At 33.0% G+C, this 23,758-nt stretch overlaps 4 protein-coding genes across 10 annotated transcripts; 3 read left to right on the top strand and 1 right to left on the bottom strand.

Annotated features, from left to right (window-relative positions):
• Positions 1-88: 88 nt before the first annotated feature.
• Positions 89-5,170, top strand: LOC117236212. Of its 3 annotated transcripts, XM_033498957.1 has the most exons (7): positions 89-457; positions 1,524-1,611; positions 1,694-3,484; positions 3,560-3,745; positions 4,084-4,256; positions 4,657-4,766; positions 4,937-5,166. In XM_033498957.1, the coding sequence occupies exons 2-7, from the start codon at positions 1,549-1,551 to the stop codon at positions 4,990-4,992; spliced, it is 2,379 nt and encodes a 792-aa protein (XP_033354848.1). In that variant the 5' UTR covers positions 89-457; positions 1,524-1,548; the 3' UTR covers positions 4,993-5,166. The 3 variants fall into 3 exon arrangements, 2 of the variants coding, with proteins under 2 accessions (XP_033354848.1, XP_033354849.1); XR_004493813.1 differs by lacking the exon at positions 4,084-4,256 and having other exon boundaries at positions 4,937-5,170; XM_033498958.1 differs by lacking the exon at positions 4,937-5,166 and having other exon boundaries at positions 4,084-4,271.
• A 334-nt stretch (positions 5,171-5,504) lies between these two features.
• LOC117236210 (ubiquitin conjugation factor E4 A) lies at positions 5,505-10,308 on the top strand. Of its 4 annotated transcripts, none has more exons than XM_033498953.1 (15): positions 5,505-6,068; positions 6,171-6,563; positions 6,646-6,966; positions 7,049-7,242; positions 7,332-7,442; positions 7,551-7,748; positions 7,834-7,951; positions 8,027-8,203; positions 8,293-8,438; positions 8,562-8,711; positions 8,830-9,073; positions 9,149-9,311; positions 9,438-9,642; positions 9,731-9,892; positions 9,980-10,308. In XM_033498953.1, the coding sequence occupies exons 1-14, from the start codon at positions 5,505-5,507 to the stop codon at positions 9,870-9,872; spliced, it is 3,126 nt and encodes a 1,041-aa protein (XP_033354844.1). In that variant the 3' UTR covers positions 9,873-9,892; positions 9,980-10,308. The 4 variants fall into 4 exon arrangements, with proteins under 4 accessions (XP_033354844.1, XP_033354842.1, XP_033354843.1 ...); XM_033498951.1 differs by having other exon boundaries at positions 9,731-9,901; XM_033498952.1 differs by having other exon boundaries at positions 9,731-9,910.
• A 109-nt stretch (positions 10,309-10,417) lies between these two features.
• Positions 10,418-12,508, bottom strand: LOC117236217 (phosphoserine phosphatase). The gene is made up of 7 exons (XM_033498963.1): positions 12,018-12,508; positions 11,695-11,867; positions 11,426-11,632; positions 11,124-11,258; positions 10,897-11,042; positions 10,661-10,822; positions 10,418-10,591 (listed from the first exon to the last, which is right to left on the bottom strand). The coding sequence occupies exons 3-7, from the start codon at positions 11,563-11,565 to the stop codon at positions 10,503-10,505; spliced, it is 672 nt and encodes a 223-aa protein (XP_033354854.1). The 5' UTR covers positions 11,566-11,632; positions 11,695-11,867; positions 12,018-12,508; the 3' UTR covers positions 10,418-10,502.
• Positions 12,509-13,440: 932 nt separating this feature from the next.
• Positions 13,441-23,184, top strand: LOC117236215 (G-protein coupled receptor Mth2-like). 2 transcript variants are annotated; one of them, XM_033498961.1, is made up of 5 exons: positions 13,441-15,040; positions 18,806-18,884; positions 21,365-21,549; positions 21,617-21,782; positions 22,620-23,184. In XM_033498961.1, the coding sequence occupies exons 1-5, from the start codon at positions 14,212-14,214 to the stop codon at positions 22,975-22,977; spliced, it is 1,617 nt and encodes a 538-aa protein (XP_033354852.1). In that variant the 5' UTR covers positions 13,441-14,211; the 3' UTR covers positions 22,978-23,184. The 2 variants fall into 2 exon arrangements, with proteins under 2 accessions (XP_033354852.1, XP_033354851.1); XM_033498960.1 differs by lacking the exon at positions 13,441-15,040 and adding an exon at positions 17,505-18,497.
• The last annotated feature ends 574 nt before the right edge of the window (positions 23,185-23,758 follow it).

Below are 23,758 nucleotides of genomic sequence, written 5' to 3'. Positions count from 1 at the left end.
ATGTTTCTTTGTATCTCAAAAATTGAAAGTTATTTAGATGATTCGTTTTTGGTGATTCACCTTGTATAATATAAACAAAAGATGAGTTAGGTTTGGGTTAGGTTAGGTTTGGATTAGGTTAGGTCATTTTATCCTGGCGGCAACCAATACTAACAAATACGCTGCCACGAACGTACATTTATAGACAGAATTCACTGTAGTGATATCAACAATTTTTTGTAAATATCTCGGAAACTAAGGCCGAGCGCTGGTTACATGTATAATAGAAAAAAATTGTTCAAAATCATGCCTCCGATAATACGTTCAAAAACCATCGAAATCGATAGTGAGAATAAACTTCTAAATAATTACCATTTAACCTAGTACGTGATTAATTTTTTATGCGTAACATGTTAAAAAATCATTTGCTGTTTATTATTCGAGAAGTCTTCACTCTAGGTGTTACAGAGAACAAAAGGTAACTCGCCTGCTTCCACTTTTACCACTCTCAGTGTTGACATAGTAATAGAATTTAAATATCAGCAAGAGATAATATGTGTAGATTTATTAAGATAACGCATATTTGAAGCTCTGTATCTGTTACTATGACAATATTTTACAGTTCATTGCTCGCTATGTTTCGATGTATCTCACTCAGTTTTGATGCATTCCGTTCGCTTCCTTCGTTGCACGTTACCTATGCAATTTAAGTAAATGAATGTGCCCGTTGCACAATAAGGGAAAAAGTTGGGTTAGGTTTAAGTAACCCCAAAACGTGGGTACGAAAAAGCATTGGATCATTGCATGTCGATGTCACATTTATTCTTTTTCTCGTCTGTGATCAGAGCTTGATGTTTTCATAATGAAAAAATGCATAAATAATTAATGAAATATTAGCTTTTGGAAGTTTGTCCCGATATAGTATCATCGATACATCGATACATATGAATATGTAAATGAATAAACTGAAAATGCATATCCGTTTTTTATTCATTTAAATAAAATTAAATGTACTCAATAGTTTTCTTCTAACGTTAGTGTTAGTATTGGATAAAATGTTTATCAAAAAATACAAAGTAACAGTAAGTATAATATGAGATGTGATGAGTTCTGACAAACAAATTTGCTAAATAAATTAATCTTTAAAGAGATTGAGACACATTTCGAAAGGAAATTGTTGGATGATATTGTGTTTGCTTCATTAACTTCATTTCAATTATATATGCATGTAATAAAATTATTATATGTAAATAAACAAATAATCAAATTAATATACATGCGTGCACATATTTGAGCATGCAATCCCAAACTCTGATTTATCTTTAATGCTTTACTCTATTTTTATTCTGATTATTATATAACTATCACTTAATTATCTTGTTTACATCTTTATGTAACAAACAGAATGTTTACTAACAATATTGCCTTTATTAATATGAAAATTTATTTTACTTATTATTATTATTATTATCCTACTCTTTCTTCAATAAGTTTTTTTAAACAATAGTTGTTTTCTTTATGTATAAGTTTCCTATCACTTTTAGCAGATCTATTTAAAAAGTTAAAACTATGGAAGGTCATTCATATGTTTCATGTATCAAGATTAATGGAATTCCTATTTTACCACCAATGGTATGCGCTATATTATATAGGCATTATATTATATATAATTACCATTTAAGATTAATTTTGTGATAAAATATATCTTTTTTAGATAACTGAAGATATTAAACAGGAAATGTCCAATTATAAGAAAAGTGCAATAAATATAGAAAAAAAGTTGAACGTTTCACACATTGCTAAAGAATGTAATAATAGTGATATTTATATAGGAAAAGTTACAAAAGAATCAAGGGGTATAAAATGTAAAAAAAGAGTTCATGGTTCAAGAGAGAATTTAATTTCTTTTGAATGCAAAAATAGTAATTATAATGAAACTAATACTGTGGATATAAACAATGTTCCAATAGAAATTTGTGAAAGCTCTAATGACAATTTAGAAAAAACATTACAATCTAGTAAAAATTTAGACAGGGAATGTAGGTGTGAAAATCAGGTAAATTTGGGACCTGGTACTGTTTCAAAATCAAAATCAATAACTGCTAGCGTTGATAGAGATCACTGCTTAAATGAAACAGCTTCAATAGAATCTACTAGTACAGAAACAATATCAGATATTTGGAAACCACAAGTGCCTAAAACATTAAATATTACTCCATTAACACTGAATAAAGCTACATGTAATGGAGATAGAGATTGTCAAGAAAGTAATTTTGATAATTTAGGAGATACTCCTAAATTAGTACGTCAAGGTTCCTATGTGTTAGATACTCCAAGTCCAATATTATTGGCACACATGCAAATGGAACTTGCTACTTCAACTTGTGCTCCATGTTCAGAATATGTTCCAACATCTTACGAGAATACGAACCAACAAAAAGAATGGAATGTTACACAAGCTAAAATTGAGTGGGAGTATGAACCTGAAAATAAAGAATCTGTTCCTATAAGAAACTCTAATCATAAAACTAATCGTAAAATGTGTAAGTCCATTTCTTTACAAACGAAACCAGAATCTTCTTTTGTAATATGTCCATCGACAAAGTCTGCGGATTGCATTCAAACGATGTTAGCTAAAGAGTGTATTAATAGAAGCGATATACAAATTAATCACAATGAAAAGTATATTGTAGATAATAACAATGAAAACATAGATACATTACAAACATGGAACAAGCATAATAGCTCTTGCACTTTTAATCCAGTATGTAAACTTGGTGGTTCCTTGGAAGATCTAAATGAGCACAATAGCATTTATGCAACTAATAATTTGATGGAAAAATTTTCGAAAGATACAGATATAGATAACCCAATCCCTAAATTGAAATCTACTATTGCATCTGATAAACTTCTAACAGTTTACAAAAAGGTACAAGAGATGCATAAGAATCAGATGGCTGAATTAATGTTTCGTCAACACAGGGAACAAACATTACTACAAAAGGAATTTGAAAAACAACAGTTACTTTTATTGACTGAGATTAAAAAATCCTTTCCAAAAATTTCAGTTTCTTTGCTCTCTGAAAATATCTTGTCTCCTGCTTTTAATGATGAAAACAATATGCAAAATGTTAGAACGTTAAAAAATAATCTAGAACAAAAGAATGAAGTAGAACATTCACAAGATAATAGGACGAACATAATTTCCTGTCCATTGAATTATATTTATTCTGAAATGAATTATGATAATGCTCCTTGTTCTACTAGATATTCATATACAGCTCAATCTTCAGAAACAGAACCCTCAGTCAACATTAATAAATCTCTGACAAAAACAAATGGAAGAAATACAGAGATGCAATCAAATGATGTAAATTACAAAGAAAGATTATTAGAGGAGGGTGAAACAAGTAAACGTTCAAACGTTAGTCGAGAATTATTTCCTTTAGATAGCAAAACTACTCATGTACCAGTCCTTGAGAGGACAATATATGAAACTAAACATGTAAGTATTTATATTCTGTATTTAGATTTCCATTTAAATAGTATTTCAAATTACACAATTATTTTTGTGCTACAGATTAAAGCAGTAAATGTAATAAACGCATATGCAAGAGGGTATTTAGTACGTAGAATGATGCGAACCGAACGTGTGATTGCTTTAAAAAACACATACAAAGAAGCTTTACATTGCATGCTTAAACTTCATGTTGATGCACCTCTTAATCGTTCAGAATTTAATTTTTTACATCGGCTTCAATTACAGGTAATATTGTTAAATATTGTAATAAAAAAATGTCACTCAACGCACTTCGTTTTTCATAATATTAAGAAATTTATTAAAGTCTTGTTTCCTTTTTATCATATCGTCTATAAATTTAAGAAGAAAAATTTCCTTCTCACTTGTATCAATTTGATAGTAATTAGCTGACAGTAAGATAAAATAAAACAAATAATTTCTACTTATATTATTTTAATAATAATCTACTTAAAGTGTTTTAAAATCCATTATTTTATTACTGTTGATAAGTAAAACAATTGTTATTTAAAATATGAAAATTCTTAAGGGAAGGATATTCATCAGAATTTTATGATTTCTAAAAGTGTGACGCAGCTTCTATGAATATAGTGGAGTTATTTGCCCAAAATCCCCAGAAAAGAACGCAAGTAATAGCGCAAGATCGTGAAATTAAAAAATCCCGTATAGAACGTCCATCATCTGCAAGATCATACTCGTTTGCAACTCAACGGACTTTAGCCAGGAAAAAACTGAAGGAGTATGACTCTGCATAGTAAAATTTACTTTGTTTTCTTACAGAAATTTTTATGAATTCTTCAAATGTAGAATGTTATGTTATTGAAGCAAAATAAATTATGTCATTATTTGCTATTAGATGCTTGTATTAAATGAATTTAGTACCATAAATTTATCAATGAACATAATTAGTACGTAATATAAAATGTATATTTAGTATTGCAGAAGTATGCTTTTTATTCTCACTATTTAGATTCTCAATATTTAATTTTTTCTATAGCAAATAGAATTTCTAAAATAATCATGTATCCAGTACACTGTTTTCATTTTTATATTAGCATAACATACTGCTGTTTAAACCAACAGCTATAATTATATATATATAAATTCCCATTTATTTGTTGTTTATTTTTTCCTGGTAGGATGGAAGAATATCAACCAACTTCGTTTGTTCGTTCATGTTTGTCTAGATCTAGATGTCAAACTTGGACTTCAGATATTAAGGAAAGACTTATCTCTTCAAACATTTTATGTAAGTTATTTTCTTTTATTATAATGTCAGGTCATAATATTTGTTACTGCAATTAATTTACAAATTGTATTAATACATATACATATGTATATATTATTATTTAACTCATTTACTACATGATACATAAGTCATCAATATCAGTGTATTATCAATAATTATATAACTTGCAGATGAGAGTATTAAAAGAAGTACCAGCGCTGGGACTGTACGAAAACCTTGGCGATAAATTGATATAATGGTGCCTTTTATTATTTAATTTAATATGTGTACATTGTGTTAAAATATGTAAACAAACCCACTTTGTGCCTGAATTTTTTAATAAATTCGTTTCATACAAAATTTATTTTCATGTTTGCAGGAATCATTTATACAATAAATAAATTTGGTCACGTACACAATTTGTTTTTGGTTTTCAACATAAAATTGAACCTTATATCAATAAACGAAGAAAATTTTTGTGGCAAATGAATAATAAAAGCATATACATATATGTAACAATATTTTATAGCAAATTCGATTTATCCAACCATTGGTGCGCGCGCATACGTATACGCACACCAGGCGCGTGCGCACACGTATATGCTCTACGACGGAACGAATACAGAGTAGTGTGCAGTATTCAGGAGAATATTTTGGCTTATTTTGTAATACATTTTAGGTTGAAAATTAAATCATAGCAATTTATTTTCAGAATAATTATGCTTGCAATAATTGTGATTGAGTTTTAACGAGAGAATCATGTGCGACAATGTGAATAACAATCCATTTGCTGGGTTGTTTTCAACTATCAACGATGCCGTGTCATTCTCCTCTCAAAGTCAGGCAATTATCAACGAAAGTAATAGAGTTAGTTATGTTGCGCAACTTGAAGATAAAAATGTTGACAATATTACGGAAATAAAAAATTTGCAAGGTTCCAAAGATTCTAGAATCGATAGTCAGGTTAACCGCCTTCTTGGCGATGTATTTGGAATAACATTACACGAAATAGGAGCAAATGAACACCAAAAACGAAGATTAGTTCTCGTTAATGTTGATTCGATCGAACAAGCAGTTTTTGAACGATTAATGTTATCTGATCTTGAATCTAAATTAGTACCTATAGACAATTCTCAACAAATTCTTAGCGATCCTCATATAACAGAAACAGAAGTAATACCTTATTTGTTTGAGAGTTATTGTCGATTACAACTCTATCAAAACAAACCAGAATTATCTGATGTCCTTTGTAAAATAAGTCGGATTATATTACAAAATGCAAGTTTGGTGCTACAAGAGCCAGAATTGTTTGAAGAACAAGAGGTATATCAATGTACATTTACATAGTTAATGAGATTTGTATTTTGCAAAGTTAAATATAATAAATTTAAAGGACTTTAATTTATTTTTCTTGTTTTTTTACAGATTTATAACCAGTTTGTTGCATTATGTATGGATGAAACTGGGCTCAAATCAGAATTTATATTATTTGTCAATGGTATTGTGTCCGAGATGCAAGATGAAAATGGAGAAAATACTATGATTGCAATAACTGTGTCTTTTAATCCTATTCTTGATATAATTTACAAAGAAGCAGCACAAAGTAATCTTCTCCTTTTTCGTCAATATTGGTTTACTATATTAAATCTTTTTTCTTCGATAGAACCCTTAGCTAAATTAGTAATTGATCATAGTACTCCTAAAAGCAATCAAGGCCGAGCATATGCAGATACATTATTAGGTGCACTTTTTAGCTTGAACTGTTTACCAAAAACGGTAGAAGAGCCATTTTATTTTTTTGAGAAGCCATTGCATCAGGCAAGTAAACTGTAAAAAAAGAAGAACAAAAGGAATTAAATTATGCATGGAATAATATTTATATATATTTTCTATCATGTAGACTTCAATTGAAGGAAATATTTGGACAGCTTTAGATGCATTAAATGAATCATTGCACAAGGTTTTTCATTTACTGTTAAAATGTTCAACAGAAGTTCGTCATTTAACTTTACAATGGATAGGCAATTGTCTTCATTCAAATGCAAATAGGGGAAAAATTTGGAATACCCAGAATGATGTGACCTTCAACTCAATGTTATGTGTTTCTGATGGTTTTATGTTAAATTTAGGAAATGTGCTATTGCGTCTTTGTCAACCATTTTGCATTAAACAAAATGATTCTAAAGTGCCTAAAATTGATCCAACATATTGTGCTGCAGATGTAAGTCAATTTACAAAAAATGATAGAACTAAGATTAATTGTCAAATTTTTAACAATGTACTATTCTATAACAACTATCTAGATTAATGATCAGGATGAATGTATAAATTCAAATATACATTTAAAAGGAATGTCTTCAGAAACTTGTTTGATACCAATGTCAGAAGATGGTGCCAGACCAGTTGCAAAAACATTTGGTTTTACTACTGAATGCTTTTTCTTAACTCATAGAGCATTAGATCTTGGATACAGAGTAGTGTTAGACAAACTTTTAAGGTTCAACTTTTAAATTTTTTTTCCCAGTTTAATCAAGATTTATGATAAAAGAATATTGGTAATTAAGAGAATTATATGTTGAATTTTAGAGCAAACCAGGATTTGGTAAGAATACAGAGAATATATCAGGATGCACAGAATGGTGGTAGATCGGATATATTTGATATAATAACTCAACGCATGGAAGGAGAAATGACCAAGTATATATTTGTGATCCTTAAGAATAAAAACAAGATTTTTCTCTCTTTTTTACCATAAAAGTTTATATTGCATAATTTATTATATACAATTTATATCTCAAATTGTAGGTATTTATCTTTAAGAGCAAGCCTTTTAGTACCAGAGATGCTAAAACTCCTAGCAAAATTTCATGCAACAACAGCATTTTGGTTAGTACAAGTATATTTAAATGATACAAAGATTGGAGAAAATGAAGAAAATTACATTCCAAAGGAATGTAAAGAGGTGAAGTTCCCTTTATCAGGAACTGTTCCAGATACTTTGAGGTATCTTCTAAATATTGTGCTTTGTTTCAATTATATATATTAATAATTACAACTAATATTTAACAACACCATTATTTTTACATAGATGCATTCCGGAATTTGTGGTAGAAAATACTATTAGATTTTTGTATTTATTACGACGCATAAATCCTAATATTTTTGAAGAAGAAGGGCCATCCTTTCTAACGCCTGTATTAACAGAGGTGAGCTAGCAGCAATATGTTAAAAACAGCAAAAATACATACGATTTAATAAAATAATCGAGTATGTGATATCAGATCATAGTATTAATGGAGTCTCAACAACGTTTATATAATCCTCATCTACGTGCACGTCTAGCAGAAGGCTTAGAGGCACTTCTACCTACAAGTGATGAAACTATGAGCCCTGTAACACCAAGCTTAGGGACATTCCATAGAGAACAATTATTTATCACACATCCATATAGACAATATGTATGTAACCTGCTTGAAATTCATAAAATGGAATATTTTTTTCTCTCATAAAACTTTATTTTATTATGTATTATTTATTATATATTTAGATTGTTCTGAATTTACTTAAAGTATTCGTGAGTATTGAAATGACTGGACAAAGTGTACAATTTGAACAAAAGTTTAATTATCGGCGACCAATGTATGTTGTTATGGAGTACTTGTGGAAATTACCAGAACATCGTAATAATTTCATGTAAGCAAAAAACAAAGATAATATATTTTCATAGTCGTTTATTAAATTTATTATTATTTATATTTTATAGTAACCCTATAATTCATATTATATGGTGTTGTATGATAATGATTTTATGTACAGTGCTTTAGCAGAAGAAGCAGAAGCCAATATGGAAGCAGCTCAGCCTCCATTATTTTTGCGTTTTATAAATCTTTTAATGAATGATGCAGTTTTCTTATTAGATGAAGCACTTTCAAGTATGGCTCAATTGAAACAATTGATTCAAGCAAGGTATTCAATTTGGTTATTACTCATTAATTTAATCAGCAATATGTAATTTTACTTTGCTAACTTGTATAAATTTTATATTTACTAAATAAGATTAATGAAAAATAATTTCAATCAAAAGGGAAAGTGGAGAATGGAACAAACTACCACAGCATGAACGTGAGCAACAAGCTCATTATCTCATACATCTTGGAATGATTGCACGATTTGACAATATATTAGGTAGAAAAACTATATACACATTAAAAATGTTAACTACAGAAATAAAATCCATCTTTTGTCATCCAACAATGGTGGATCGTATTGCCTCGATGCTTAATTATTTGTTGCTTCAGCTGGTTGGGCCGAATAAAAAGAATTTAAAGGTAACAAATATAATTGAATTATTAGATGTTCCTATTTAAACTGTAGAATGCTGGAATTAACCATTTTAATTTTAGGTTAATGGACAAAAAGAGTATGCATTCCATCCAGCAAATTTAGTATTAAATATATGCGAAATTTATATAAATCTTAGTCAGAGTGAATCTTTTACGCTTGCTGTTTCACAAGATGGTCGTTCATACAGTCCGGAGCTGTTCAAACTGGCTGATAATGTTCTTGGTACTTATATCTGTGCAAAATTTAATTACTATCAGACGCATAAAATATACCATGATTCGTATATTCTATATTGTTCTAATTTTTATAAATGATTGAAAATGCCAATTAAAGACAATAAAATTTCAGTTCGTATCGGTGGTGTGGGTATATTAGGCGATTTAGATCAATTTGCAAAAAATGTCGAGACAGCCGCAAGTCATAAGAAGGAGGAAGACGAAATTTTAATCGATGCTCCTGATGAGTTTCTAGATCCAATTATGTCTACTTTAATGACAGATCCAGTTGTTCTTCCATCATCAAGGATAACTATAGATCGGCAAACCATTGCAAGGTTAGTATTTCTTTGTCATTGCTATTATTCAGGCCGTTTGTTATAACAAAATATTTATTTGATTATTTTTATTGTTAATGCTGTTTAGGCACTTATTAAGCGATCAGACCGACCCGTTCAATAGATCTCCTCTTACTATGGATATGGTAAAATCAAATGTTGAACTTCAACGTAGAGTACAAGAATGGATACAACAAAAGAAGCAAGAAAAGACGAGAAATTACCATTGATTACCAAAGAATGAAACATAGTCAGTAAAGTTAAGCAAGTCAATATCAAAGTATAATTTTCACGTTTAATACTTTCTGACTTTTTTAAAAAAGAATTTAATTTTCAGATTTATTAAATATAATCAATGGCAAATCCGATGTTTTGCGATATTTGATTTAAATTTTGTTGTTTCATAACTTACAGAGAGGTGTATATTTTTCTATATAAATCCTCATAAATATGTACAGATACTAAGTGTGTACTGTAATTATTGTCATCCTATAAAATTTTTAACACTGTACTTTGTGCAAAGAATTGTCTTGTAATGGTATATATAACAATGTAAGCATAGAGCTGAACATTGTTGTTATTGTATAATACATGTAAAAACTACTCGTTATAAAGTTTTCTTTTCGACTCGAAGAAAATAAATGTTATTGATGAGTTTGGAATAAATTTAATTTCTACCATCTGAGTAAACTTATATATATAATAGTCTCAAATTTTGTAGATAAACATGGTGAAAGTTAACTTCTGAATAAGGGAAATATTAGTAAAAAACTGATAAAACTTTGATCCTTTACTTATTGATTATTGTTAAAATTATTCAAATATCGCAATATTTATAAAAAATATCGTATTGTTTACGTTTACAAAATATTCACAAGTTCATTAAAATCAGTAATATACCATAATGATTGTTGTTTTACACTCTCTCTGATCACATTTCCTCCATATCCTGTATAATAAAAGTGATATTAAATATTAAGTAGAGTAAATTAAGAATTAAAGTAATGAAAAAGTATACCTATAAATAGGTCTACTACTGAAATAGTTTCTAAATCTGTTGCTCCGTCACCAATATGAACAACAGTTGTAAATCCTTTTTCATTTTTGAGTTGCTCTATTATTTTTGCTTTCCCACCATTTGTTGCAGTAGGTTGATCTTCATCAAATCCTGCATATTCTCCTACAAGTGATTTCATAAAATATTTGTATATATTATATTAAATTAATGTTATATCAATATGAACAAATAATAACCCGTATAATAGAACTTAAGTCTGTTTGCAAAAACATTTTCTAATGGAATATTAAGACATGTGGCAATTGGTGCAATTAAAGAACGAAATCCACCGGATATCAAAAATACTTGCTTTTCACGAATTTGTAGAGCTGTTATCAGTGTTCTGAAATTTTTATAAGCAACTGTAAAATCATCTACGTATCTAGTTTCATTGTTTCTCGTTGACTTAAAAATTATTTCTTACTTAATTCCAGGTGAAAGTTTTAATGGACGTGAGGTCAGAAATTGCTTTATTTGCATAAAGCTTGGTTTTATAATATTCAACCTCTCAACCAAAGACTGTCGATATGTCAGATCTCCTTGCATAGCCCGATTTGTTCTAAAATCATTTTAGGATATTATACATATACATATAAGCAATTAAATACATATATAGATCATCTTTCCGTTAAAGCGGTCAACCGCAAGTTGTGTGAATAATAATGATAATAATAAAAAATGTGTTATATTTTTAAACAAAAGAAATTAAAGGAAAAGAAAACTTACAACGCAATAACATCGTTTTCTTTTTCACAAAACTTTGCAAGTTCATCAATTCCTTCCTCTTGTATCACAGTCGAATCGACATCGAAGGTAATGGCATCGGCGTTCCTCCATATCGATCTTAATTCATTTGGATTACCCATTTATCTCGTTCAATTCAACAAATGGTATTCCAAACTGACGAATCTTTTATCGGTACCACGTACAAAACTGGGGTAATAATCTTACTTTACTTTAAAAAATCATAACATTACAAAGAAGAATTTACGTACCTATATTAGCTATAGGTCGAGCTGATTTGATCACTGATAAAAAGTGCCTTTTACGAAATTCGTTACAATATTCCCCAATTACATAAAAACAGTATATGAATTAGGAATGTTCGGCTATGTTTCCTGCGGGGCCCAAATCCGACCGTGGCCGCTATTTCACTTCGAGCCCAAACCTTAATATTTTAAATTAATAAAATTAATATTAATTAATTATTAATTTTAAATTAATAATTTATTAATAAATTAATAAAAAGTATGATACAATGTGTTTTTAATATTTTTATGTTGTATAACCTATATATAATATTGTATATTTAATTAACTCGAACAAGAGGAGCGTCACCATACGTTGGTGACGGGGCCCCCACAGAAGTATACCCGTTGCACGAATATGTGCGACGTGGCGACGAACGTGTTAAAATTATGAGTATTTTTTAAGGTTAAAACATTATTGATACGTTATGCAATTAGAAAATATACTCAAGAGTATTGATAATGAGAGAAGTAAACGTTATATTTTTTGTTTCATTGCATCATTGTATCGCTACATTACGAAAGAAATTATAACTGAAACATAATGTTTACTTAAGAACTGTATAATTTGATAAACGGAGATAATAAGAAGAAAGAGGAACGTTACAGATGAGGAGGTGAATTTTAAAGGAACTATTGTATTGTTGTGTATAGATATAACCCATTTGAAGTTGAAGAAAAATTAATCAAATATACGAAATAAAACGCTTAGAATCGATAAATTGAAATATTTAATAGAAAGAAATTAATTCCCAATGTGTACGCCTGCACAGGCCACAGGCCACGGATCAAGTATAGAATAGATCTGCTATCTTATGTTTCTTACTGTCATATGTACTGAAATACCGATTGTTGAAAATGAGGAACTTTGTTTTATTAAGTATTTAATATTTAGAGCGGCGCGGTCGTACACGACCGTACAGAGTGTAGGATATTGTAAAGCGATTGAAACGTAGAAATTACCACAAACGAGCTAGGGAAGTTTTAAAAGAAACCAGCGAAAGTTGATAAAGTTGGAAGCAGCGTTCATATATCGTTTGCTTCTGAAGTTGTAAAGTATAAACACCGATTTTTGGGTAAAACGCCATGTTTAAAAATTTGAAAAAATATAAGCATATTCTTTAATGTTTAATTTGCACTTTATTTTCATTTTAGGAACTTAGATGTTTAAAAATAAATAACGTGTTGCGAAGATCATGAGACTCGTAAAATTAATTTGACCAAAAGTGCAAATTTCTTTTCGAATTAGTACATAATAGAGGACAAGATTTAATGACTCATTTTGAGATCAAATTTCAAATAAGTTGAGCGCATGTTTGTTTGTAACTTTTTAGTAGGGAAATTAGCTTACTGTACAAAATTGATAATTATATTTACAAAGCGCGCAAATAAGACGAAAAGAATATTATGTTCGTTTATGATTGATAATTTCCGAAGTGAAAATTTGTTTAATTACTCAGGATGCAAGAAAATAAAAAAATAACAGATTTTATTAGTATGAAGCAAGATTGTTTTGTTATTTATGCGAGTAAAATTAAGAAATACAAAAAGAATATGCGATGAAAAGTCAGAGTAAAGTCTGCCCCCTTTTCTTGTATAATTTTCATTTATTACATAACATAAAGTTAACGAAATTCTAAAGAAACTTGTCAAATTTGTTATATACATATCGCATACGTATGTGTGTCTAGAATTTAGTGCGTAATTTTGAATTTGACATCACTTTCAAAAGATTAATCATTTGTCGGTGGTAGGTAGTGATACTAATTAAAATTAAAACAAAGTATGATTGTGAAACCAGAAATGATATAGTCATAAACAAAGCGTAGAATTCAATAACTAACTTGATATAATATAATAATTATTGATCATTACACAGATTGATCTGCGTGGTGTGCTTAGACGTGTTCGAGTAAAGTGCTGCGCTCTAGTTAGCAATTGTAATGTTATCGAGATTGATGAACGAGTTACAGAATGAGAAAATGAAAAAGGGTAGTTGGAAGTGGAGACTGAAGCTATTCCGTAATACCATAGTATTCGGCTGGTACTCGTTCGGCATTGAGAGGAGCGCGCGCGCGCTCGCGCGTTACGATCAACAGAGGACCGAAAAATACTTAGGGCAGTTAGTCGCGAGCTTTGCGATTCATCGGGTGATCACCACCACATCATCAAGTAACGTGGACTTTCACGATCGTGCGAACAACGATGATTTTTTAAAGCATGCTGTTAGCCGGTGTTGAAAAAAAGGAAAATAAATAATTGGAAGAAACTAGGAAATCGAAATACACGTACACCTTGCAGATAATAGAGAAAGAAGTGGTAGAAAAAGAAACAGTCGGAAGGAAGGGGAAAGGGAAGGGGATAGGGAAAGGAAAAGGAAAAGGAAGAGAGAAAAGAAAAGAAAAAGAAAGAAAGAGAAAGGGGGTGAAAGACAGTGCGGCGCGATCTTGAGCGCGGGAAGACGCACGGAAATAGGCAATAACAATGCAGCGTTTTTGCACGATTATTTGCGTAATTTTGTTCATTCTAATTTATCGATTAACAGAAATCAATGGGGAGGAAATGGAGAGAGAAGAAGATTCATTTTGTCGTCCATTCCCTGAAATTATTTTGCAAGGGACTAAGATCGATAGATCCGAGAACGGAAGCTTAGTGCACGATAAGTTGGTGTATCCTGCTGGATTGTATCGAGTATTTGAAAATAAAACATACGGATGCACATGTAATTTGCGAGCATGTTTGAGAAAGTGTTGTAAAAAAGACGAGATTTTAGGGAAAGGTATTCGGCCTAACTGTACTCGCTCATCAAACGGGTTGCCTGCTCCGGTTCTCGTTCTCAAGCAGCATCAACTCGCTACTGAGATTAAAGGAATATCCCGTATAGACGAACTGTTTTTTCTCGTGGAGGATATGCAGTGTCCCCAGAGGTTTATGCTCGAACCAGAACATTTCGAAGAAGATGAGTTCATCCTGCTACCAAACGGTACCCTCGAAACTCCGACCGTCAACTATGCAGCATGGAGTTACTGTTTCGACTGGCAAGAATCTTCCAAAAAGGTCGTCGCTCTAATTTGCTCCTCTAATTCGTCCATAATAAATGCTTCTTCTGATCCGGAGGAGTCTTTCGACATTGGCATCGTTATTTCTATACCGTTCTTTGTCGCCACCTTTTTCGTTTATGCGATCATTCCGGAATTGAGGAATCTCTATGGAAAGACGCTAATGTGTTATGTGGCTTGTTTGATACTCGCCTACTCTTGTCTTGTTTTTGCCAAACTGCATTACTTAGAGTTTGTCTTCTGCTCCACAATAGGTAAGCAATTTTATTTTATGCTGCTTGTTTCTTCTTCTCTCGCTCTCTCTCTCTCTCTCTTTCCGTTATACTTCTCTATCCCCTGCGCATACACGCGCTCCTTTTCTCCCTATCTCTTCATTCGTTTCCCATACCATTATCCCCTCTTTTAGGTACTTTGATTTCTTTGATTAATCAAACATTACGCACCGTATGAAAGCTATGATATCGTTGTCCTATCAGTTTAAATTTCCGGCACACCTTCTTTCTTTCTCCCTCTCCCTCTCTCTCTCTCTTTCTTTTTTTCTTTATGATAATCTTCTTTTACGAATTCGCGATAAAGTCGAAGCAAGACGAAGGAACTGCGAGTAAATAAGATAATGTATCAAATTCTCTGTTATGAGAGTTGCACGTTGATCGTTTATTAGGTACGCATTAAATGTATATTATTTTGAGAAGTTTCGATGAGTTCTTTTTGCAAGGCTTCCATCACAGTTTCGAAAGTCTGGAGAATTGTTTTCGTCGAAAGATTAATCGAATTAGCACTATGCCTCATTCGCGTGACATCGTTCACTATATCATGGAATCGCACACGCACGTGTCTTCCTTTACATACATATACGTATTATATGCCATACAAGTATATATATAGATTTATTATGTATATGTATATGTACAGTCGTACCCATAATTAATTTGTAAGTTAATGCTTATCGTTTTAGCGAATTGACGAGAAAAGGACAAATGACGCAAAAGAATCATATGATATACGTTCGTTATAAGAATGAAGTATACAGGTGTATATATATCTACGTACATTTATCAACATTTTAGCGTTTATATGTTAATAGTAAATGCATATATTATCGTCAATCTTTATTTGATACTTTGACTTTATTTACATATAACGTAAGCGTAATTTCAAAGTATTCAAAAGATCAGATACAATTGTCATTACAAGGCAATGAAATTACAACTCATCGACATAAATATAATAACAGATGATTAACAATGTAAGCTGTAGTCAAACAGAGATACCGGTTTCGTGAACAATGAATAGTTTGAATATGATCATTGGTAGTTTGAAAAATGCTTATTGTTAATGTCGTGATGATCATTTACGCAAGAACGTGTAGCGTTCTCGTTCGAAGGTACTCCATTAATCTTGCACGATAACCGCGACGATGATTTGACGTTCCCGATGACAGCGATTCCATGTCGTTTTCCGAAATCACGGAACGTAAATAATATGCGTTTAACAATGTGATCGATCACGACAGAAATAACGTCGCTTCAGTTCTAGTTACAGCTTTGTTCGTAGATTTAATAGATATACGATCGATATTCTATTATTATTCTATCTATTACTCTAGATAGGACTAGTTTTTCCGTTGATTCGTAAAGTTGCTAAAAAACCGTCCTATCGATGCTCAGATTAGCTGAACGACGATACGCGCCTGAAAGAAACTGATAAGAGGCAAACTAACTATCCAAGTCACTTACGATTAGTTTGGTCAAAGGCAAAGAAAAAACTTGTACAATTTCGTACTTGCAGAAACAAATAGGACGATAATTATTCTTATTTTGCCTTTTTCCTTCCTATTACCAAAACTGAACAAGTTTTTATTTATCCTTGATCAATAGTCGGAATTTGCATTTCGACATATGTTTCGTGAATTCTCTGTCTCTTATCTTACGAATATGAAAATGAACAGAGCGAGGATCAGTCGTGATGTCTCTCCTTGTCATGTCGGGCATTGCCTAATTTCGTCTTCGCTGTATCTTCTATTTATCTTGCTTTCTCCTACTTTGCCGTGGCATGTGCTATACTATATTTACGTATTTACATATTTACATATAATGAGCGCAAGCGGAAAAATATCGAAATATCTTGTGGGAACTGTCTGCTCGATATCTACAACTGCGATCCAATAAGTGTTGGAGTTCTTGATCCTGGTGTATACGTAGGTATGTACCTCGATCGATCTTCTCGTCTTGCCCTCGATCGGTTGGATTGTTTGACTAAAAGTTGGTTCGTACATTGTACGTAGATACTTGCCGCGCTTTGTTTTACCTGCCTTCTTTGACATGTGTATGCGTTGGTAATAATTTGCGACTCATTCATCTTCGATCTTCGTCGAGTTATCTTTCCCGCCGTACGCGCGTTATCCCTCCTCCTCTCATTCTGCCCCATCTCCCACTCTCTCTCTCTCTCTCTCTCTACGTCTCTTCCAACATTTTCTTTAATATTCCTTTCGATTCGTAACCTTGAAACTTGTTTCGGCTGTTGGGCAGAAATGAAACGTTTAAGTTCAAAAAGAATGATAGGAAAAAGAAGAAAGAGGAAGAAATAGGGAAAGGGAAGCATCGAAATGGGTGTGGGAGTGAGAAAAAAGGGAGAGGGAAAAAAAGGACATATAGAATAATACAGGAGAAGGGAAGGAAAAAAAGGAAACGACAAAATCCATAGCAGTAGTCGGTCGGTTACAACGTGACGCGGTCAGGAGACGTTGTAGACGTTGGCAGTCGTTATATCGTTTCCGCATAACGCGATAATGTCTGTGGTCATTACGAATCCGGACGATTCATAAGCAGTTGCTCAGCGAAAACCTACCTAATAAGATGTTTCGTGTGGCGATCATCGGCCTATTATCTACGATACCCGCGATACACCCGATGGGACAACGATCCACGCAACTCCATGATACAACAATGTTTCCTCGTCGAGAACACATCGCGTATGGATCAACGATGAAAGTGGAAAGTAGTGAGCAACCGGAATTGTTCCGATCGAACAAGAAGTACATCAAAGAGGAGAGAAATATTTCTACGATACCAAGTACAGAAAGCGTTGACTATTCGACCGAGTCGGCCAGTCACGCTGGAGGAGTAAGTCTGCTTATGTGTTGCTCGTGCGGACATCGTTTGAGCAAGGACGGATGCATCAGAACGAATGACACCTTTCGCTTCCCGGCTCTTTACGATTCCAACAATTTGTCCTTAATTGACGAGGCACCGAATTATCAACGCTATTTCAAATTGGTCGTTAACAATCCTTGCATCAATCGTCAACGCTATAAACTTGACCCGAATGCGAATCCGATGGATGAGTTCATGCTTCTCGACAATGGTTCGATCTACATGAAAAACGAGGGTGATATTCTCCGAGATATCGACTACTGTTTAGGTATCCTCGATACCAAACTGTTCGATGTGATTCTTTGTTTCAATTTGGGCGAGAACGAGGATACGCAGGAAACGACGAAAATTACAGTACTGTTTCCTGTTGGATTAATCATATCGGTGCCATTCTTGTTTGCTACGTTTGTCGCTTACATATTGATACCAGAATGGAAGAATATACACGGCCGTACGCTTCGTAGCTATGTCGGTTCTCTGCTGATCGCCTATGTGATACTCGCGGTCGTACAGATGACTCCGCAGCAACAGATTTCGGATACTCTTTGCATCGCATTTGGTACTCGTCGTATGCCGATTTTAACCAGTTTACCGTCATTTTCCCGATATTCTACGCTGCTTCTTATTCTACCTTTCCTCCACCTTACCATTGTTTCTAATTACGTAACGCAATTATTTTAGTCCGTACGTCCGTAGCACAACGCGGGTATTCCCATATTTATCCGCATGCTTATACATCTTACTCTATTCTTTGCAATTCTTTTATTAATTATGTTCACTCGCTTAGCGGCTCTATAAATTCATACTGTGTATTATATGACAAATTCATTTCTATGAATGGTGTACTTAAATCGAATTCTGTTTCAGCGTTCATCATCCACTTCTCTTTCTTGGCCAGTTTCTTCTGGTTGAACGTTATGTGTTTTGATATTTGGTGGACTTTCGGGTAAGTTATATTTACGTATGTATGTAAGACTTGGATCATTTACATATCGATTCCAAGTCATTCTTCATCTTCAACATTTCTTCTTGATTCGATGGCGTTAAGCCGAGTCTAAGTACGACAAACTAAAGTGTAATTTGACTAGCAAGCTTACAACTTATGACCGTTTAATCGTTAAAAGCTTATTGTAATCGATGGTATACGTGCCGTGAAACGTATTACAAATACTATTATATCTCTTATTAGCCTTCTAGCTAAAGCAATTCGATAGTTGACGAACGTCGAAGAAAATTGATAGCGGCATAAACGCGAATTAATATCCGGTTCGTGACGGCACGTGTACACTTTGCAAACATTCTTAAATTAAGTTCGATCGGTCCACGAAGTGGAAGTGGCTCCTTTTTCGAGTACTTTTACTACTTAGACGTCTCCGTCCATGACGTATCGATTTAATGTCTCACATTGTCGTTGATGTCAACGATGACAACAATAATGATAACATGTCTTTTCTCTGTTCTCTGTTCCAATTTTCGATCGATCCGATCTTGTCTCTTCGTATACAGACCATTTTTCCCAACTTGTTACTATTATGATAACCATCTAAAATTCATTTATTCCGCTATATTAAATTTATTTCATTCATTTATTCCGTTCGTTTATTTCGCTATATTAAAACGACAATGACGAGCGTATTTAAGTGGTAGAATCGCGTATAGGAGCGAAACGATTGCGTGTTAAAAATCGCAAATAACGATCTCTACTTGCCGGAACGAATTCTTATAAAAGTAGCAGCTCTACCTACATATATATCTGTAAAGCGCCAGGTGTACAGCAAACAAATCGTGGCGTATTCTCTAAACAAACCTCGAAAGCTCGGAATTGCTCTTTTCCTCGACACCGACGCCGACGCCACACCGACGCGACGCCATACCGACGCCACTTCCATGCCATGCTAATGCCACATAGTGTCGATATATACACATAGTATGCGTATACTGTTATGTGTATGTATATGTACGATGTGTACGTGCCGATATCGATTCCGATATTTTGCAAATATTAAAACTACGATAAAACACGAAAGTGGAAGGAATTTTAATTTTCGAAAATAAAATCAATGGATAAGCAACTATTACATGATTCGCATGATTTACATGTTTTACAGATGTCCCAAACAGATTTCCAGTTGTTAATCGCAACACGCACTGTAGATTATTTTATATTAGACTATGATACGTAACGATATATCAACGTCTGAATTTTCTTCTCACATCAGCTGAGAAGATTACCGTACGATAATGTTACGTTATTTATTGTCGGCTATCTTTCCAACTTTCCTTCATTTGTCGAATTCTATGGAATTCGCTTTTTCAACGAAATCACACATTCTATAGTCATTGTATAGGCATATCGGTATTTTTAAACGTTCCGCGAATAGAATAACGTTTCAAGAAGAGAATCGCGTGACGAGAATGTCGCGCCCGAAAATTCTAACCACTATACTACATTTTCATATCATTTGTAGCGCATGTGTAATCGTAATACTACGAATGGTCGTTCGTAGTACACACGTGTACTTGCTCTTTTTGCCAAGCCCTTTTTATTATATACGTAAATTTAAGTAAGTAGAGATACGTAGATGTGTGCGAGTATAATTAAGGGCGTGACTACGCGGTGCGTTACGGGTACCCATGTCGTCCCCTATTTAATGACCTCGATTCAGCTGATGTGATCATATACATAATATATACTTACTTATATACAATATACATACACACATACATGTGCGGACACCAGTGACATCACTCGCCATCAATCACAAATTACCTCCGCACTTAATTCGGACGATATATCCGTAATACTCGCTCCTCATATCTTTTCGCAAATATCACCCATCTGTTCGCAATTATTTTCTCCCGATAAAGTTAACCTCAACGAACGAATGAACAAACCAATTCCAATTCTAATTCTACAAATCGTCTATTTCCTTCATTTACGACTATTTGCAATTGTTTTTTATTTTTCGCTTTCTTTATTCTTCTTCTTTGTTTTCGATCGTGTCGATCAGTTGCGCGTACATCTCTTGAAAAATTCCAATGAATCGAATTGCGTTTTTATTTTCCAACATGTACTCGAACGAAGCTCGAATAAATAGGGTAAAATGAGACAAAACGGAATAGAATACGGAAATCATGATTTCGATATCACGATCGTGTTAAAGAAAGGTAAAAGCGTTATGTTTTTATGCTGTGCCTCTAAAAAGCGAAGAGTTAAAATCTCACTTTCGTAAGATGCGATAAGTACGAAATACGAAATGCGTCATCCGGAACCACAACTTGCGCGTATCATATATCCTATATGTCGAAACTAATTTGAAACCTGAAAGTGAAAGTGTGTCAACTTTTCTTTTCTATTTTATTCTATTTGCTTTCGTTTTTTGTCGGTTTTCCACATTTTCTTATCCAGGGATTCCTGATTTTCAGAGGTTTCCGATCTCTACATGGCAGCGTGAAGCAAAGGGAGCGAAAAAAGTTTTTAATATACTCCGTTTACGCTTGGGGTTGCGCATCGCTACTCACCGGAATTTGTGCCATTATGGACTTTCTTCCTGACATTCCAGAGCATTTTATCAAGCCACAATTTGGCAAACATAATTGCTGGTTTACCAGTAAGTGCTCATAAACCTAGTCTCGATAATTTGATTCTAATTTTTTATAATTTCGATACTGTTACAGCTAACAAGGCAAGGGCGATATACTTTTACGCGCCAATGGGCGCTACTGTGTTTTGCAACATATGCCTTTTCATCTCCACGGCGTTGAAGATCGTGCGACATAAAAAGAACACTGCTCAACAGCTTAAAAGCATAGACAGTAGGCGTCACGACGACAATAAACAATGGTACGTTTTCTTTTTTATTCGTTTACGCAATGAAATTGAAAAGTTCTTTCCGTTTGAAAGCTACTCAATTTTCTTACTTACCTACAAGTAACACTAAACTACCACTATGAAGATAGAATAGCTCTGTAATTACAAAATCGCGACATTTTGTTTTCTTTCCTTTAATTACATCGATGTAATTGGACGTTATCCCTCTTATTATACGCCTATGTCGATCAAATTATTTTCGGACCTTCTCTCGGAACGCGTAAAACAAAGATTTTCCCATGGTTCGATTTGTTTTCGTAATGACGGAAGAGGCGGGTCCCTCTCACGTAACAAATACATCCGTCCGAACAGGGTCTCGCTCGCGATCGCACATTTCATCTTTCAAACTTGCCATCGTTTACATCTACGTACCAGCTGCTACTACATACTTGGAATACGTATTACAAAACATGTATCATTCAAATTCTTTCTACAACGTTATTCATAGATAAGATTGCGCGTATAAGATTTTAGGATACCGTATACGAAAACATATACGTTATACATGCGCTTACGGGCGCAGTTCGCATGATATACAAGCTCAATTTCGCCAGAACATTGTCAGTATCACATATACACACTGCCATCTGGCAAAGTAGAAGAAGTAGTTGAACATATGCCGTTGTAATAGCAAGATTGACATTGTCCACTGTCAGTGGTATTGTCAGTAACTAATTTCTTTGCGATCTTTGACAATGCCGACTTCGCATATTACTAGCCACATCCGCGGAACTCCTGTAATATATACACACATATAGCTACTTTAATTTTTCACTTTACCGTATTTTAATTTTAATTCGTTTTATTCAGGTTCAATCTATATTTGAAACTCTTCATCGTAATGGGCATTAATTGGTCAATGGAAATAATATCATGGCTCTGCAACAATTCACCGGCTTACATTTGGTATCTTACAGATCTTACCAATACTTTGCAAGGTGTACTCATCTTTTTAATTTTCGTTTGGAAAGATAAAGTCAAACGACTGTTATTAAAAAGATTCAGTTGTCACAGAAAAAACATTCTTTCAAGAAACTCGACTCGCAGTGCTTGTCATAGTTCAGCGACATCTCGTACTTGCACATTGACGACGACGACACAGTTTCAGGAGAAAATCGATCCCTATTCGAATGAATCTTCTCCCGGCAAAGCAATTGTTATGAATTAACAAGAATCACAATTAGCCTGGAAAGATTTAAATATATGTGTACTTTGATGTTTGCGCGATTCATAAATACGTATGGCCCATGCAACTATTTTTCGCAAAAACATCACAATTTTCTTCGTTTAACTTCATTCACATATCACATTCGTTACGTTCACATGAAAACCGTGAGAAAAATAATGCAGCGAATTATATTGAATTGAAATGAAACAGAACGTATCGAACTGAAACGGAACGGAAATCGATAAAAAATAAAATAAATCAATAAAAATAATATAGGAAAAGAAGGAAACTTTGAAAAATGTTATTAGTTGGTGCTTGTCATAAATGTTGACTCGCTTAATATTCGATTCGCGTTGAATACTTAATCGATTGATGAAGAAACGAAGAAATGTTGAATGTATATTTTATCGAAGCATATCTAGTCATCGTTAGTGGGCTGTCTTTCTAACGTTCAAACTTACTACCGTATGATTGTTCGATATTTGCATATGAAGCGTTCAACTTTTATTTTATATCGTATAGAAAGTTGTAATCACCGCCAAGAATATGCAAATATAAATTAAGAATCTTTGGAAATTTTCAAGTTTAATATCATTCTATCGCCGAGATATTGTACGAATAAATTAGGGTTACTTTACTATAGTGACACTCTTTTCTCTTATAATATATAAGTTCTAATAGTTATAATTTTATTCAATGATCAATATGACGAAAATTTCATCGAATTTTATGTTGTAAAATAAGAAAGTAACAATATCGCATTGTTATGTATATCAAAATG

This window comes from Bombus vosnesenskii, unplaced genomic scaffold, assembly GCF_011952255.1.
Source record: "Bombus vosnesenskii isolate JDL3184/JDL3185 unplaced genomic scaffold, Bvos_JDL3184-5_v1.1 scf7180000013340, whole genome shotgun sequence".
Taxonomy (NCBI): domain Eukaryota; kingdom Metazoa; phylum Arthropoda; class Insecta; order Hymenoptera; family Apidae; genus Bombus; species Bombus vosnesenskii.
Note: the sequence above shows the minus strand (reverse complement) of the source record. Positions and strands in the feature narration are given on the sequence as shown.

Excerpts from the sequence above, each read along its gene's own strand:
- LOC117236210 (XM_033498953.1), top strand. The coding sequence starts at position 5,505 with ATGTGCGACAATGTGAATAACAATCCATTTGCTGGGTTGTTTTCAACT. Across the intron at positions 6,564-6,645 it reads TTGAGAAGCCATTGCATCAG|ACTTCAATTGAAGGAAATAT; the intron begins GCAAGTAAACTG and ends TCTATCATGTAG. Across the intron at positions 9,312-9,437 it reads ACTGGCTGATAATGTTCTTG|TTCGTATCGGTGGTGTGGGT; the intron begins GTACTTATATCT and ends ATAAAATTTCAG.
- LOC117236212 (XM_033498957.1), top strand. The coding sequence starts at position 1,549 with ATGGAAGGTCATTCATATGTTTCATGTATCAAGATTAATGGAATTCCT. Across the intron at positions 1,612-1,693 it reads TTCCTATTTTACCACCAATG|ATAACTGAAGATATTAAACA; the intron begins GTATGCGCTATA and ends TATCTTTTTTAG. Across the intron at positions 3,746-4,083 it reads TACATCGGCTTCAATTACAG|TGTGACGCAGCTTCTATGAA; the intron begins GTAATATTGTTA and ends GATTTCTAAAAG.
- LOC117236215 (XM_033498960.1), top strand. The coding sequence starts at position 17,642 with ATGTTTCGTGTGGCGATCATCGGCCTATTATCTACGATACCCGCGATA. Across the intron at positions 21,550-21,616 it reads ACATAATTGCTGGTTTACCA|CTAACAAGGCAAGGGCGATA; the intron begins GTAAGTGCTCAT and ends ATACTGTTACAG. Across the intron at positions 21,783-22,619 it reads CACGACGACAATAAACAATG|GTTCAATCTATATTTGAAAC; the intron begins GTACGTTTTCTT and ends CGTTTTATTCAG.
- LOC117236217 (XM_033498963.1), bottom strand. The coding sequence starts at position 11,565 with ATGGGTAATCCAAATGAATTAAGATCGATATGGAGGAACGCCGATGCC. Across the intron at positions 11,043-11,123 it reads AAACTTTCACCTGGAATTAA|AACACTGATAACAGCTCTAC; the intron begins GTAAGAAATAAT and ends TAAAAATTTCAG. Across the intron at positions 10,823-10,896 it reads ACTTAAGTTCTATTATACGG|GAGAATATGCAGGATTTGAT; the intron begins GTTATTATTTGT and ends AATCACTTGTAG.